Source organism: Mastomys coucha, unplaced genomic scaffold, assembly GCF_008632895.1.
Source record: "Mastomys coucha isolate ucsf_1 unplaced genomic scaffold, UCSF_Mcou_1 pScaffold23, whole genome shotgun sequence".
Lineage (NCBI taxonomy): Eukaryota > Metazoa > Chordata > Mammalia > Rodentia > Muridae > Mastomys > Mastomys coucha.
The window spans coordinates 104,168,771-104,185,995 of NW_022196906.1; the positions used below are offsets into that span (position 1 = coordinate 104,168,771).

The 17,225-nt window shown below is 50.8% G+C and overlaps 1 protein-coding gene across 2 annotated transcripts; it reads left to right on the forward strand.

Moving 5' to 3' along the window:
* Window positions 1–941: 941 nt before the first annotated feature.
* On the forward strand, window positions 942–16,567 carry Cspg5 (chondroitin sulfate proteoglycan 5). Of its 2 annotated transcripts, none has more exons than XM_031344951.1 (5): window positions 942–2,881; window positions 3,466–4,525; window positions 7,732–7,920; window positions 9,845–10,001; window positions 16,050–16,567. In XM_031344951.1, the coding sequence occupies exons 1-5, from the start codon at window positions 2,785–2,787 to the stop codon at window positions 16,209–16,211; spliced, it is 1,665 nt and encodes a 554-aa protein (XP_031200811.1). In that variant the 5' UTR covers window positions 942–2,784; the 3' UTR covers window positions 16,212–16,567. The 2 variants fall into 2 exon arrangements, with proteins under 2 accessions (XP_031200811.1, XP_031200812.1); XM_031344952.1 differs by having other exon boundaries at window positions 9,845–9,920.
* Window positions 16,568–17,225: the final 658 nt, after the last annotated feature.

The window sequence follows — 17,225 nt, forward strand, 5'->3', positions numbered from 1 at the left end:
CTCAAGGGGCTTTAGGACATAGCATTAAATCCCCGGGTGAAAGTGGAGGCTGGGCTAGGTAAGGAGATAGAGCTTCTGATGCCCTACACTATCTGATGTACTCTTCTGACTTTTTGGATACCAGGTATAGGTGTTGTACAGATACTTGCAGGCAAAACACCCATACACACAAAAATTAATTTTAAAGAGTGAAATGAGAAGCCTACATATTCAAATGAATACAACTTTTAAAAAGAAAAGTCAAATTTTATGTTGGTGTGTATACTGAGAATTTAAAGTCAAACTGGTGTTCTCTATCCAGACCAAATTCTGTGTGGTCCACGGGGATGGGAGCAGTGACAGTGGCCTCAGTGGAGCAGGTGTCTTCTCTGTACAGGATGTGTGCAGCAGTCATGTCAGTGATCTTTATGGCTTGGTTTGACTTTGGAAACAAATTACCAAAGCACAGTAGGAAACAGGCATGAAGAAGCCATTGCCATACAAAGCATGCGTGGCGCCTAGATAGTACATGATATGAATAGAGGACCATGTGGAAGCTATAGATAGGTAGTGGTGGTTTCCTTGTCTAGTTCTTACATCACTTCTTAAGCTTACTTGGCCTCATACCATACATTTGACACTGCTTGCGAGAATCTTTCATGCTGGAGTCTCTAGTGACTAACTCCAGGATCACACAGACTTGATGCTAAATCTTGCTCTTGCTTTCACCGTTGGATTTATAGGGATTGCCCAATTACTCTGTTCTCAATGCTAGGGAGGAGGGCTGGCTTGCTTGCTTGCTTGCTTGCTTGCTTGCTTGCTTGCTTGCTTGCTTGCTTTGCTTAATACCAAAGTGGTGCTGGATATATAGCTCATTAGCATGACTTTACTTGCATGCACAAGGCCCTGGGTTTAATTTCAGGCAACGTAAACAAAATTGAACAAAGTGGTAGCAGAATTTCCCTCCAGGGAGGGGAAAAGGTAGTTAAGGAAGGAAGTATTTCACATTCTGTACATTTGTTTGTTTTACTGAACCAAACAAACAATTTAAAAGGATAGTTACAGGTGGGAAATGGGTAGATGGGATTTGGTTGGTTAGTTGGTTCTAGACAGGGATTACAGACAGAAGCTACCATAACCAGCAAATACAATTATTTTTGCAGTACTAGGAACTGAACCTGAAGTCGCACTCATTCTAGGCAAGTGCTCTCCCTAACTCCTAGTGTTTTACCTAGTGTCTTACCATGAGTAAGAAAAGACACTTTATTGTGACCATGCCCTAAACATGAAAGGGCTTACATAGGATCTCCTGTGCGGTAGGAACTTCCACCAACATCCACCTTTGACAACTACCACCCAAGAACTGAAGAGAGAAGTAGGTATTATTTTGGGGTAAGCAAGACCCCTCTTAACTGAAACTCCAAACTAGGACAAGTGTGTCTGGTTGCCACTCCATAGATGCCATACAGGCCCTACAGAGCCACTGCCGAACCAGGATATGAGTGTCTAACTGCTGGAATTTTGTCAGCCTTGAGGGGACTCTAGGCTGCAGCCAAACTTGTGAGAGAAAAGGTGTTGAACCAAGGCAACCCCACTAGAAGATAGGTGTGAGACAGATTAAATGATGGCTCTCCATCTTGTTCGTGTTTGGTCTCTGACAGAGACGAGACTATCAACACCAGCACTACCCCATGCCCTTGGACTGAGCTGAACTTGATCATTCAGATCAATAATAAAACATCAAGAAGTAGGCTGTCTGGAGGCAGGGAAAACCGGGTGGCGAAACTGTAGTTCTGCCTTCCCTCCAGCGGGTCTCCCAGTAAGCAGTGAACCTGGGTTAGGAACAGGGACCTCTCTCTCCACGCTCGGTGTGCACCTGGCCGTGATCTAGACCTCTTATCTAACCAGGAATTTGGGTTTGGGTAATACTGGGGCACCTGTGGAAGGCTGCCTTGGATTTAGAGAAGGCAAGGTGTGGAGTCCAAATACTGGGAACCGGTCTCACCCCTTGCCCGATAATACGTTGGGTGGACCTGGCTGTGCAAGATTTAAACTAATGGCTTTGGCTGTGGACGGATTAGGTCTGATCCGATTAGAGCCTAGGCCGTAGTATTCGCCTCCTTGCCAGGCTCTGTCGACGTTCTCCCTGCTCTCGTGAAGAAGACTTAGAGACCACAGGAGAACCTTCCCGGCACCGAACACTGGATTGGCACCGGAGAGTCCGTGGCCCGGGCTCCGCTCTTTCCACACTGGGGGCGCAGGCTTCCGCCCCTTGTGGCCCTTCCGAGCCCCGCCCCGAGCCTGCGGGTGTCGGAGCCCGCGACGTCCCCGCCTCCCCTGCGCGCGCGTGGCGGGTGGGTTCCTCGCAGGTCCGCGGCCCAGCGCGCTCAGCACTGGGAGCGCAGGCGAGCCCCGTGGGCTGCCGCCGGTGCACCTGTCGGCTTCCCCCGGTGGCTCTGCTGCCGCCCCTGCGCGTTGCGCGAGCATCGCTCTCCACGTCCGGTGCCGGAGGGGTCTGACTGTCCCCTGGCGAGGAGGACCGAGAGGGGCCGGCGTCAACGCGACGTGCTGCGGGGCGGGCGGAGTGGGGGCGGCGCCGAACGCGGCAGCGGCAGGCGGCAGCGGCGGCGCGGGAGGCGGGGAGGCGCGGCGCTCGGAGGACAGCGGCTGACGGCGGCATGCGGCGGCTCATGCTGCCCACCGTGGGCTGAGGCGGCCGCAGACCGGCGGCAGGCACAGCTGCCGGGCAAGCCGAGGGCGCAGCCAAGCCGCGCGCACCGCGCACAGCGGCCGGGGCTCCGCGCGATGGGCCGAGCTGGAGGCGGGGGCCCGGACTGGGGGCCGCCGCCACTGCTGCTGTTTCTGGGGATCACGCTGGTGCTCACCGCTGGGGCCGTACCGGGTAGGTACCCACCCGGACCGCGACCTCAGCCTGCACCTTGCGCCCCACCCCATGCCAGGGTCTCTCGCGGGCTTCAGGTCCAGGTGGAGTCCCAAGCCCTGACAAGGGGGCGGGGCACCGCCTGGCCTGCAGCCCGGGACCCATCGGGAATGGGGAGGAGGAGAGGACCTGATGGGGTGGAGGACACAGGCCAGCGGGGAGCAGCCCATAGCCTGAGAGCAGACGGCAGGGTGGGCTAGGGTGGGGGTGGGGTCTTGAAGTAGGGGCGGGGTCTGGTCGGAGGCGGGGGCCTAGATGCGATTTGTGGGCGAGGCTGCGGGACGGGGCGGGGTCCGGAAGATGTGGCAAGAATGAGCCAAAGTTGGGGGAGTACCCTGACCTGGTCTCGCAGACTGCGGGTGCTTTTTGGTGCGGGAAACCATAGGCAATGTGTATTTACCAAGCTTGGGAGGCAGACTCAGGGGCGGGCCTTAGAAATGGGGCGTGGCCTTAGAAACCGATGGACCTAGGTCTACAGGATCTCCCTCAGCCTGTCACCTCGACATGCCACCTTGACACCCTGCCCCTTGCCCTCCTTCCCACAGCCCGGGAAGCAGGCAGTGCGATCGAGGCTGAAGAGCTGGTGAGGAGCGGCCTTGCATGGGAGTCGCGTGCCAATGGCACGCGGGAGGAAGCTGGCCTGCCTGCAGCTGGGGAAGATGAGACCTCATGGACAGAACCGGGCAGAGAGCTGGCTGCGGTGGGCCCTGGGGTCGGGCCAGAGGAGGCACTAGAGGCATCGGCTGCAGTGACTGGCACTGTCTGGCTAGAGGGTGGAGTGACTGCAGAGGCTGGCAGTGGCGACGCCCAGACCCTTCCAGCTACACTCCAGGCTCCTGATGAGGCCCTAGGGTCATCTACAATGACCCCTGCCATCCCTGAAGCCAGTGGACCTCCCTCCCCCACTATCCATGATAAGCCTAGTCCGGGCCCTGAACTCCCTAAGGAGATCCCCTTGGAGGTTTGGCTGAACCTGGGAAGCAGCACACCAGAGCCCACTTTTCCCCTTCAAGGCACTCTAGAGACCCAACCAGCCTCAGATATAATTGACATTGATTACTTTGAAGGATTGGATAGTGAGGGTCGTGGTGCAGACATGGGGAGCTTCCCGGGGTCACCAGGAACCTCAGAAAATCACCCTGATACTGAAGGAGAGACCCCTTCCTGGAGCCTGCTCGATTTATATGACGACTTCACCCCCTTTGATGAGTCTGATTTCTACCCCACCACATCCTTCTATGATGATCTGGAAGAGGAGGACGAGGAAGAGGAGGATAAGGATGCAGTAGGAGGTGGAGACCTGGAAGACCTTCTCCTGCCCTCTCAAAAGCCTGGCGTGGGGCCTGGGACAGGACAACCCACCCATCGGTGGCATGCTGTTCCTCCACAGCATACTCTGGGGATGGTACCTGGCAGCAGCATCTCTCTTAGGCCCCGCCCTGGAGATCCAGGCAAGGACCTGGCCTCAGGCGAAAATGGCACGGAGTGCCGAGTGGGTTTCGTCAGACACAATGGCTCCTGCCGGTCAGTCTGTGACCTCTTCCCGAGTTACTGTCACAACGGCGGCCAGTGTTACCTGGTGGAGAACATAGGGGCTTTCTGCAGGTAAGGGAGTGGCTGAGGTTCAGGAGCTGGTAAAACAGAGTCTAAGCAATGTGATGGGACAGACTCAGCCAATGGGCATTCGAGAGGCATGACTTCCCAAATGTGGTACGTTCACAGGATTCCTAGGTTTGCTAAGAGCCAGGCATGTTGGGTACACACCAATAATCTCACACTGGGAAGGCTGAGTCAGGACAGTTGTGAATTTGAAGCCAACATGAGCTACATGGTCCAAAAAAAAAAAAAAAGCTATTTGTGATCTTGCCACCAGAAGTCAGGAGTAATGTTCTATCTTTAAAGGCTGAGTGAAGCGATTTCTCCTAGCACTGTGGAAAGCATCCATACCAGTGAGGGAGAAGGCCTGGAACCCTGCTGGGAAGTTAGAATATCTCCTAAGTGCTCCTGCCAGGCTCTATGCACTAAGCCAGAAACCCTGAAGTCTCTAAAGGGGATGTGGGCGTGTAAACTCAGTGTGTACCCCTAGGCCAGCCCCAAGAACAGCCAGTCACACACAGGTGAGGTCAAGCTGAAACTTTTCAGAAAACCTTGCCAGCAGGCCATGGTTTTGGTTTTGGATAACAGCTTCCTTCCATTGGTGACCGCCTGCCCTGGAATAGTAAGTCTGTAATGTTTTCAAAGATAAGCGTTTAGAGATCTCCAAGGACTTTGGTTGTCGAAAGCTACCATCCCACACCTCATCACTTCACCTCTGGGAATCGACTCACGGGGAGATTTGCCTGATGGAGAACAAGACTTGTGGAAGATCCTAGGTCAAGGGTGGTCTGGGCGGTGCTTGAAGAAGAGGATAATCTTGTTCTCACGAGCCTCTGAGGAGCATTTCTGTCCTCTTTTTCCTAAAAAGAATTCCCTCCCTCCCTCCCTCCTTCCTTCTTCCTTTCCTCCCTCCCTTCATTCTTTTTTTTTTTTTCCTTATGTCTGTTTGTTTGTTTTTCAAGACATGGTTTCTCTCATTATATCCCTGGCTGTCCTGGAACAGGCTCTGTAGACCAGGCTGACCTCAAACTCAGATCTGCCTGCCTCTGCCTCCCGAGTGCTGGGTTTAAAGGCATGCACCACCACTAACCTTTTTTTTTTCCCCATTGTTTTTATTTTTATACATTTATTTTGAAACAGAATCTCACTGTATGCCCCTGGCTGGGGCCACTTCACAGATGATGCTGGCCTCGAATTCATAGAGATCTGTCTGTCTGCCTCTGAATGCTGGGATTTAAGTGTATACCACCATGCCCAGCCCTTTCTTGTTGTTCTTAAAAGACAAGGTCTTAAGTAGTCTAGGCTGACCTTGAACTCCTGAACCTCCTGCTTCCACCTCCCAAAGGCTAGGATCACATGCCTAAGTCACAGCCAAGTTTTAAATGTCTCCATGTTTCTTTATGTTCCGGTAAGAAGTCCCTAAGATTTTACTGTAGTACCTTGGCATTGAAGCTTGAGTTCCAGTTGTCTGATGTCATTTCCTAGATGGCACTAGAATATCCGTAGAGGACGTGACCACATGGTTCTGGTTGGAGTTGTCCAGCCATTCCCATCAGTAATTTCTTTAATCCAAAAACTATAGTGATGGAGGAACAATAGTGTAACTAATGCCTGTGATCCCAGCACTGGAGAGGCAGAGGAAAAGGGAATAGGAGTTCAAGGCTAGCCTAAGTTACATTTTGAGTTCGAAGCCACCAGGGGTTATGTGAGATCCTGACTCGAAACAAATTACAGTAGTCTTAGAAAGAACTTGCCAGTTAGTGAAAGACCACCAAAAATGTAAAAGACCCTGTGAAGTTTGATCTCTCCTTGATCTGGGGAACTGTGGCTGGGAATAGCAGTCTCTGCAAAATCATCTTTCATCCTACTGGAGGCTGACATTTTTACCTTCAAAGCGCTCTTCCTACCACAGTGTGAAATCCAGGGCCTCTGGAGAGCTGAGGAAGCCCCAGAACCTCCTGGCGCTTGCTCTCAGGGAATTCTTTTTAGGAAAAAGATTGTTCTCCTGGCCAGTCTTTCTCCAACAGGGGGCCTTCTCCACATGGCCCATGCCAATTCCCCTTGCTCAGCTCCTATCCCAAGATCACACACAGACCTCCCTTCAGGAGACCCAGGCTCCTCCTCAGCTTTGCACACCCAGGCCTGGCGCCTGCTGGAAAACTGTTTTACATTCCACTCACAGAAGGCCGCCTGAGCCTTTGCCTGCGGACTGCAGCATGCCTTTGTCTCTGTCACCCTGACCCACTGCAGGGAGAGGATCTGAGCTACAGCAGAACTTTTCTAGAACACTGGGTGAGAGGGCCCCCACCTAGAGGGGTCTGCCTTCCCTGGCAACCTCAAACGGATCGTCTGTACCTCCCATCGTAGAGAGATTCAGCTAGAAAACAAAAATTCCTTATTAGGCACATCTCCCCACCCTGTTTTGGGTGTGAGGGAGCCATTTCGCTAGCACGTAATTTCCTCGTCTCTGGGCCCCCTTCTCTAGTCTGTCATTCATCCGAGGTTCATGTCCTCCCTCCTTTGCCTGCCTCTGTATCCTTCCACGTCTCTCTCTGTGAAGCAGCCTGGTTCCCATGGAAACAGCAATGTCATTGGAAGAGTTGGAGCCTGGGAATGTCCCCAAGGGCAAGAGAAAGTCACTCAACAAAAGAACGAAAACCCACCCCAGGGTTGATTCTCACTATGCTGGCAGGGGGTTCTCACAGTCCTAAGGTTTGGGGACAGAACCTTTGCAGGGGTAACAAGGGGATATCTACCCATCTCTGTCTGTCATGTCCGGTCTTTTCAGTGTCATAGGAACTAGATGGGATAGAGGCTACCGGGTGCGTGCGGGGCAGGTTCCAGTATTTCACCTTGAATCACACCACCATCTATCTTGCACCCAATGCCAGAGCGGGCAGAATTCTGGGCATCTCTGCAAAGCAGAAACTCGGAATTCTGTTCCTGCCCTGTCACTTGCAAGTCAGTTTCTCTGCTTTGCTCACCTCACTTATTTATAACACAGGCTTTGGAACGCCGGGCCCATTTCATAGAACACCTGTAACTAAGGCTGGGGTGGAAACAGGCAAGAAGTCTGTTCAGACTGGGGCTGCCGCAATCCTGCAGTCAGTCCTCAGAGCAGGCTATTGAGTTGAATGTGGTTGGCATCAGAGCCAGGCTCTTGCTGTGGCCAAGGCTGCCTGCCCCCTCACCTGAGTGCCTCTGTGTCCTTGTAGGTGTAACACCCAGGACTACATCTGGCACAAGGGGATGCGCTGTGAATCCATCATCACCGACTTCCAGGTGATGTGCGTGGCCGTTGGCTCGGCTGCGCTCGTGCTTCTCCTCCTGTTCATGATGACTGTGTTCTTTGCCAAAAAGCTCTATCTGCTGAAGACTGAGAATACCAAGCTGCGGAGGACCAAGTAAGTCTGTACCTGCCGCCTTTGTCGGGGCTGCATATTCATTCATGCGTAGAATGTGCTGCTGGGTAAAGGAAGCCTTGGGCTGTGTAACCCCACGTGTCAGCCACTTTCCAGCGCCTAAAACCCAGGAAAGAGAGTGCTATATACCATGTCCCTAAGTAAATTACTATATTTGCTCTGCCTGTCTTCCTGCTTCCCTGGTCTTTGACACCCAGTGGTCAATGCCAGGGTTTTACTCACAAATCAGTATAGAGTAACCTCATCCCTTTTAAGTCTGCTGTCATTTAATATCAGCTCCCCCTCCTTAGTGGATACTGAGGAGATGTTTCGCTACACCGCAGTTGCCTTTTAAAAGCTACTCCCTTAGGCTAGGGAGTTAGCTTAGTCAACAGGATGCTTGCCTCCAGTGTTCCAAACTACCCTTTGATCCTCTGCACCACATAAACTGGGTGTGACAGCATATCCCAGCACTCAGAGAAGGTGGAAGCTAGATGACCAGCTGATCCTCAGCTACATCAGGGAGGTTGAGGCTAGCCTGAGCTACATGGGCCCTTTGTCCCCTTCAGCCATGCCCCATGTACTAGTCCTCTAGTCACCATTCACTTTCACCATTTGAGAGGGAGCACCAGTCTGCAATAGTTCCTTTGGTCATCGTCCACTCTAACCTGTAGAAGTGATCCACTTTACTTGTAATTAAGATGTACCCATGTACGTACACGTGTGGTGGGCTCGTGCATACTTGCACAAGTACGTCACACAAACACTAGTCAACCTGTGCTCCAAACAGAATAGAATTTGGCACTGACAAGCAATCAGAGTTAACTTCCTGGACTGTGTATTTTAAGGACCATGCAGGAATACAGGGTCTCGGGGTTTTTTTGACTCCAGCTGTGCCAGCTACGCATCTGAGCGATGACCCACATTTACCGTTAAGTGCACACCTTGAACACTCAGCATGCAACCTTATGCACTAGGAAAGGACTCCTCTGATGATGAGGCAAAGTAAAAATGTTTTTAAAGTGTTTACAGGGGTCTCCAAAGGAGACTAGCTTCCAGACCCAAGAGAATTTATACAGCCCGATCTCTACTTCCTCTCAACTTCTGTATTAATCCCGCTGGTGGGAGACTCCCTACAGAGAATGTGGCTGAAGGACTTTCCCTGGGACCTGGAAAAAAAATCACCATGTGTTGCTCCCGTGCTGGGTAAAGACATACAGTGTGCAGACAGTGGCAGCCCTGTGACCTTCCAGCTAACCGCCGTTGGGACTGAAAGGGCCCCTCCTCTATTGTCCCTGTGCATTGAGGCAGGGACATAAATCTGTGCATGTGATCACTCCAGAGAAATACAAGCCACGACCTTTGGCTCCTCACTCCATGGCTACACCGAAGCAATGAGAGTGTGCAGGGAGTGGGGACACAGGGCCACTTCAGTCAGGGCAGCTGGTGCTGGCAGGTGCCTGAGAAGGAGCGTTACTGCTCTGAGGATGCCACGTGCACTCCATCCTGCAGATAGTTCGACACTTATTGATTCTAAGATACATATTTCTTCTCACATATTAGCATCTCTGAAATTGGATTGTGTCTTACAATTGCTGGCATCGTGAAATCACTGTCGGCCAGATGGTTGTCTTGATGCAGTTGTAATTGCCTGGCATGCACAAACACGGTCATAGTTGTTCATATCGTTGGCAGTTCTTTAAAGTCCCAGTGTACTGCTTCCAGTTAAAAATCCCAGGGGATAAGAGAGTATTGGATGGGCCTAAGTGGCTGAAGTTTATTCACTGGGGCAAGTCAAGTCCTGGTGCATTTCACTCTACTCATGGTGTAATTCAATATCTGATCACAAAGCTGAGACATCACTGCTAGGATTTTGCAACGATAACGACTTGACTTACATTTTCCCATCCCTCTTCTGTCTTTCCAGCAAATTCCGGACTCCATCTGAGCTCCACAATGATAACTTCTCCCTCTCCACCATTGCCGAGGGCTCTCATCCAAATGTAAGGAAACTTTGCGACACTCCCTGTGTCTGTTCCCCCCATGCCCGTGCCTTGGCTCACTATGATAACATTGTCTGTCAGGTAACTTATCTTCCTCACATCTCCCCTTTTGCATGCCTCTGCCCCTGCCCCACCCCATCCCTTTGCCCTGTCTCAGAGTAGGCAGTCACCAGACAGCTTCGAAGATCAGCTCAGGGCAACCCAGTGGTGCAGGGAATGGCGAGTGATTCTCTGACAGTCTGAGTCTCAGGTACTAGAGTCTTCTAGAATGGCTTGTGATTTGAAGGCTTCCCCTGTGCTGGAGAATTTCCTGGTGGTTACTGAAGCAAATGAAGATTGCCCCTTGGGATAGACAGAGAAACCTGCCACTTGGTACTTTCTGAGGCCCCTAATAGCTAGCAGACTTACACATGCTCCTTGGGGCCAAGCCCAGCACAGAAACTGTTAGAATCATTAGTCTAGGGGTCGTTCTGATGGGAGTGTCGGTGAGGGGGTGTCTTGGTTTGTTTTTGTTTTTTCTTTGCTTATTTTTTTTTTCTGAGACAGACGCTCACTATGTGACTAACATTGAATGTGCAGGGCATCCCCCTACTTCTATCTCCTAATTCCTGAAAATGGAAGCATGAGCTCCCACCATGTGACTAACATTGACTGTGCAGGGCATCCCCCTACTTCTGTCTCCCAATTCCTGAAAATGGAGACATGAACTCCCACCGTGACTGACTGGCTGGCTGGCCCCAAACTTGCTGTGTAGCCTACGATGGGTTTGAACTTCTGATCCTCCCCCCCCCCTCTCCTAAACATTGTGATTATAGGTATGTATACCATGCCTCAATTCTAATTCTGTTCTTAGAAGGATAAGTTCATAATATCAGTTAACAACCTCCTTCCCCGCCGCCGCCCCCCCCCCCCGTCCCCAAAAGGTCACAATAACCACATTCTGAAGACACTGGCTAACTGACCACCCTGAGCAGTGTAATATTGGATACTGTCAGAGAACCTTTTTTGGGGATGGTGGAGGGTGTTAAGATGGGGTTTCTCTGTGTGTAGCCCTGGCTGTCCTGGAACTCACTTTGTAGGCCAGGCTGGCCTTGAACTCAGAGCTCCACCTGCCTCTACCTGCTGAGTGCTGGGATTCTGAGCACCACCCGGCTGCCACCAGGTGATGAGCTGCCACCACCCGGCTCAGAGCATCTTAAAAATAAAGTAGGAGCCATCTGAACCAAATTATATCATTACTAGATCCAAGAATTTTGCACATAATGCAGGCTCCACACTTCCAGCTGAGCACTTTATCAGTGTAGAGATCAGAGTTACTTGCATTGGGAACCAATGGGAAGCTCCTAACCCAAGCAATGGTGTTGGAGCAGAGGTTTGGAAAGCTCTGTGATTAGAACTTAGGAAGTTGCGTGGTGGCACACGCCTTTAATCCCACCATTTGGGAGGCAGAGGCAGGCAGCTTTCTGAGTTTGAGGCCAGCCTGGTCTACAGAGTGAGTTCCAGGACAGCCAGGACTACACAGAGAAACCCTGTCTCGAAAAGAAAAAAAAAAAAAAAACTTAGGAAGTCAGGGCTCTTTGCTCCTTAATATTCTAGACCCATTCTGTCCAGAGGTCTCTCCTGTAGGTTAAGAATGTTTCCTTGCTGAAACTAATGCTGATCTGTGCTGGCTCACTTAGGAAGCTGAGGCAGGGGGATTGTTATTAGTTCAATCACTTGAGACCTTGTCTGAAAAATAAAGAAAGAGGGTCTGAAGCCATACACCACACACACTGAGATTCTATCTCAAAAACAAAAATAAATAAATAAATAAATAAACATCATCAAAAGCTCTGGGAAGGTGGCTTAGTCTATGAAGTACGTTCGGTCAGGGTTTATGGCTCTCTAGAGAATGAGGCTCTTGTATAGGCTCTTGTGGTTCCTCTGTGGGACTGCCGTCTTGTATGCATAAGGCAACAGATGGGACCAATATGGAGTTAGTCCTGCTTGATAGTGGAACTGGCCTCAGGGAGGTTGGCTTCTTCAGGCAGCTTCAGAGTCCTTTCCCTTCTGAAAGGGGCAGTAACAGCCCCTCCTAGGGTCGAGGGTCTGCACGAGCCTGTGCAAAGGCAGTTCTAGAGTTCATCTAGGAAAACAGCGGAGAGCAGGCCAGCTGTCCCTGTAAAAAGGGGATGGGAAGATGGCTGTCGCAGCAGTTGAGCCAGCCCTCAGGGAAGTGACAGGGCCAGGCTGAAGTAGTCTCCTGGCTCCTCTTGGATCTTGAAGGTAATTTTCAGCTGAGGATAAACACCAGAGATCAACCTGTGGCCCCTACATGCACATGCACACCACACACACATGTGCACACCTGCGCACACACACACAGACCCCTCATCCTCCCCTGAGCTTGAGCCCAGAAGAGTTGTCTTCTCTCTGCATGTATCTAGGTGTGTATGCAGTCTCACTCTGGAGGTCAGTGGATAACTTGAGGGAGTTAGTTCTCTTCTTCCACCAAGTGAGTTCCAGGGATCACATTCCATCCATGCTGGAGAGCATGTGGGAAGGTCCAAGCACAGCTTTTGAATAAAGTCACCAGAAACCAACAGGCGGACTGCCCAGCCCCCAGCTGTCTTGGTTCCTTACTGTTCTAACCAGAGGGGATGCCTAGGTCCTCTGAAGACCAGAGAGGGTTTCCTGGAGCCTGCCTATCTGGTTTTTTTTTTTTTCCTCACAATCCCCCTTAGCACTTTCATCTCCTGCTTAAATCTTGCCTGCTTTCCAGATTGTCTATCCCTTAGAGGTTTGCATCTGAGCCAGGCCTGAACCCACATTACTCCTGGGCATAAAGTGCCCATATGGCTGGGGTGGAGCACTGGGAACAGGGGTCCACAGTGGTTCTCAGGATTCGTGCCAAGTATCTGTCCTGTTCCCTCATGGCCAGGTGCGTCTGCCAACTCAAAGACAGATGGCCTGTCTGCTGTGGCTTCAGTGACCTTGGGCTTAACAGGATCAACTCCAGGGGACAGAGTTGGGCTGAAGGAACCCCACCTTGGGTCAGACACTCCCTCCCCTTTTTCCTCTTTAGAGGGCTTATAGCTTGAAATCCCTGATGGGGTTCCTCTGCTCCACACCTTTAGGATCTGCTTCTCCAACTCCCGGCCTAGACAGCAGTTTTCTCTGTAGCTTACACTGGCTTTGGATTTACTGTCCTCCTGCCCCAGCCCTCCAAGTAGCTGGGATCGCAGGCCTGAATCACCAGGACTGGCTGGCAGTCCCTGAGCCCTGAGGGTGGCTTGTCCACCTTTGTGACGTTAGAGCTCTAAAAGTCACATTCTCCTCTGTGTACCCTGAAGGGCGTGTGATGATGGTGAGAGAGTCTCTCAAGGAACCTGAAACCTGGTTCTTGTAAAAGGAGAGGTGACTACAGGCCTACTGTACTTTCCTGGCCCTACTGTGTGTTCCTGGGCTTTTCAGACCATCCTACCTTTTATGGAGGGGTGGGAGTTGGGGGAAGGGTCTTCTGCATTCCAGGCAAGCACTGACCTGTATCTCCTGCCCCCATCTTGAACTTAGAAAGTGTAAATCAAAAACGAACCATTATGTGATGGCGCATACCTGTCACGCCAGTACTTGAAAGGGCTGAGGCAGAAGATCATGAGGTCAGCCTGAGCTACACAGCAAGTTCAAAGGCAGCCTGACCCACACAGTAAGACCTGTCTCAAAAACTAAGAAATAAGCAGGCAAAAAAAAAAAATTGTTTTTAGGAAGTCTTGCACGGTGCAATTCTGAAATTTGAAACGTAAAAACAAGAATATTAGGATCTCAAGTTCAGTCTTGACCACCTACGTTCGAGACCAGTTTAGCCTACATGAGACTCTGTCTCAAAAGCAAACAGGGCTAGCAAGATGTCTCAGCAAGTGAAGGTGCTTGCCCCCAAGCCTGGTGACCCAAGTTTGATCCCCAGAAACCATGTGGTTGAAAGAGAGAACCAAGTCCAACAAAGTTGTCCTCTGACCTACACATGAGCACTGTGGCACTGTACCCCATGTGCATACATAATCAGTAGTTCACTTCTGAAGAGTTTAAAGAAACGGGAGCTAGAGAGCTAGCTTGCGAGTTCAGAGCTTGACGCACCGTCCTGAGGAATGGAGTTCTGACCCCTGCACTCCCACAGCAAGCAGAGCATGCACACCTGCAGTCATGCACAACTGCAATTGTAGCTCCAAGGGAGGCAGAGACGGAGGATGGCTGGGACTTGCCATCTTCTACCTTAGCTGAGAAAACAGGAGCCCTGGGTTTGGCCCCTGCCCCCCCCCAAAAAAAATAGGTGGAAAGTGATAACCAAGGAGCCATGGTGCTCTCTCTGTCCATCACAAACACACAGCATGGTATATCCACACAAACACATACAGATAACTAAGAAAATTCAAAAAACGAATCTGGCGGTGATGCTGAATGCCTCTGATTCCAGCACTCAGGTGGCAGAAGCAGGTAGATCTCTCTCCATGAGGTCTAGGCCATCTGGTCATACATAGTGAGTTCCAGGACAGCCAGGGCCACAGCGAGACCTTATCTTAAAACAAAGCAAAAAAGTCATTTAAAAAAAAAAAAGCTATCTAGTGCGATGAGCATATTTAAAGGGTCTGTGTGAGTTGATGTGCACCATGTGCTTGTTGGTACCTGAGGAGGCCAGAGAGTATGGGATCCTCCAGAACTGGAGTGATGTGGGTGCTAGGAACCGAGCCTGGGTCCTCTGGGAGAACAGTAAGTGCTCTACTTCTGAGCCGCCTCTACTGTTCTTGGTGAGCATGATACTATCTGTTTAGTCAACAGAGTCTGGCCCATAAAAAGGACGGTTTGGGGCAGCAGTGGAGCTGGTGTCATCCTCCAATGCTCTTTATGGGAAGGGATGAGGCAGGGTTGCCACAACAGCCTCTGACAGCTCAGAAAGTTGAGTCAGAGAGAGGCCTGCGCTGGGGTAGGCTTCCTGTAAGTCCTTAAGGGGCAAATGCAGCTCAAGGTCAGGTTCTGGACACAGGTGTACCTGCAACGTGCATTTCGAACCATCAGCTCAAATATGGGCTGACAGAATGTGGGAGGCCGAAGCTGGCTGGAGGAGGCACTGGGGCCTGACTTGGGCAAGTGCCTTCTGAATGAGTGTCTCCAGCAGGTACAGTTCTGATGGCCTGAGACACATGTCTTTGGCTTCTAGTTGACTATGAGAGAAGTCACCATAGACCTGTGTGTGCCCCACTGGGGACACTGACTGACAAGACATCTCTCCTCACCAGGGCTTCTTGTGACAACAGTTATACACGCAAAATTTTGGATCTGTCTCTTGGGCTGGAAAGGTATATTAGGGATAACACATGCTGCTCTTACAGAAGCCCCAAGTTCAATTCCCTAGCCCCCAAATGAGGCAGCTTGCAACTGCCATGACCTCGAGTGTCAGGGAACCTGAGGCCTCTGACTTCCGCAGGCACCTCCACTTAGGTACCCACACCCACACACAGACACACACATGATTAAAATTAATATGACAAGTCTTTCCTGGGAAAATCTGTAAAAAGAAAGAAATAGCCAGGTACGAATGGCACTGTACACCTTTCATGCCAACACTAGCAGGTAGTACCAGTCAGATCTTTGTGAGATTAGCCTGGTCTAAATAATAAGTTCCAGGCCAGCAAGGGCTACCTACATGGTAAGACCCTGTCCATAAATAGATACATAAGTAAATGGACCAGTTTCTTCCCCGCCTCTCTTTGTGAGAAGAGATGAAGGGCCTGAAGTAAACGTATTCGTCGTCTGCCTGCTTGTGTCTGCCTGCCTGTCTGTACATAGGACAGTCTGGTCTTGAAGTCGCTACATAGCCAAGGCTAGCTCTGAGTTTCCAGCTCTCCTGCTTCCACTTCCCTACTGATGGATGATCACCTGTGAACTTCTGCTCAGGATCCATGCTTTCAGGAGGGGGACTTTCCTCAGAGGCAGCTGCTCTTCAGCCTCTTAGGCTCCTCTGGCTCATTCTACACTTTAGTCACTGTCTTTGCTCCACCCTGCTCCCAGCCATCTAGGAAAGCCTGGCACAATTGCTTTGATCTTTTATATGTCGTCTTTCTTCCCGACAATCCCCCCAACTCTCTCCTCTTCCAGGATGACCCCAGCGCTCCCCACAAAATCCAGGAAGTTCTCAAATCCCGCCTGAAGGAGGAAGAGTCCTTTAACATCCAGAACTCCATGTCGCCCAAGCTTGAGGGTGGCAAAGGGGACCAGGAGGACTTGGAGGTGAACTGTCTCCAGAATAACCTAACCTGAGCCTGAGGAAGAAGAGAGGAAAGGGGGGTGGGGGAGGGAAGGACTGTTTCTCCTCTTGGGCAGAGTCGACTTCTCGTAACCATTTGTTAAGCTTTTCTTTTTCTGATCTCATGGCATGCTCTGATGTGTTTTGTAGGAGGGGGAACACTTAAAATAAGCAAAGAAACCGCGCAGGATTGCATTGGGATGGTTCTTGTCTGTGCTCTCTGTACGTTGCTTCGCAGCTGTGATTTCTAAACCTCTGCTGGCACTCAGTTGACTTTTTGTTTTGTACTTTGACCTGCCTTTTTTTGGAATACCAAGTTAAAAAAAAAAAAACAAGGTTCTTGAAATAAAACTTTTTAAAAAGCTGTCCACTTTCTTAGTGCCGTGGCCTCCTGTCTGTTTGACATTGTCAGTTCTGAGACTTCGCCAGGATTCATCCAGTCCCCCGACTCCCTAGCCTCCCCAAAAAAGGTTCATAACCATCTGTAAGTGAGGTTCCGCAAGATTGCACGCCCTTTCTGCCCTCTGCCAGCACCAGGCATGTGTATGGTGCATGTGCAAGCCAGCACAAAGCTTATGCACATAAAACAAATACTCTTTTTTTTTTTCCTAGACAGGGTTTCTCTGTGTAGCCCTGGCTGTCCTAGAACTCACTCTGTAGACCAGGCTGGCCTCCAACTCAGAGATCCTCCTGCCTCTGTCTCCCAAGTGCTGAGATCAAAGGCATGGGCCACCACTACCCAGCTTAAGTACATTTTTAAAAAAAACTGAAATGTTTGAAATCGTGGCAGTGGTGGTGCCTCATCTTTGGCTGCCATAGCAAACAGGACAGACAGACAGACCCTAGACAGCAGGAGTGTGCCTTCTCACAGGTCCAAGGATGAAGGTGTCACAAGGCGTCTCTCGAGGCCTCTTCTCCTGGCTTGCCCACAGACAGCTGTGTTCTCGGCATCCTCTCTGGGCCATCTTGAGGAACACGCATGAAAGAGCACATAGCACAGGACCATCCTCCAAGCCAAATAGCCATCG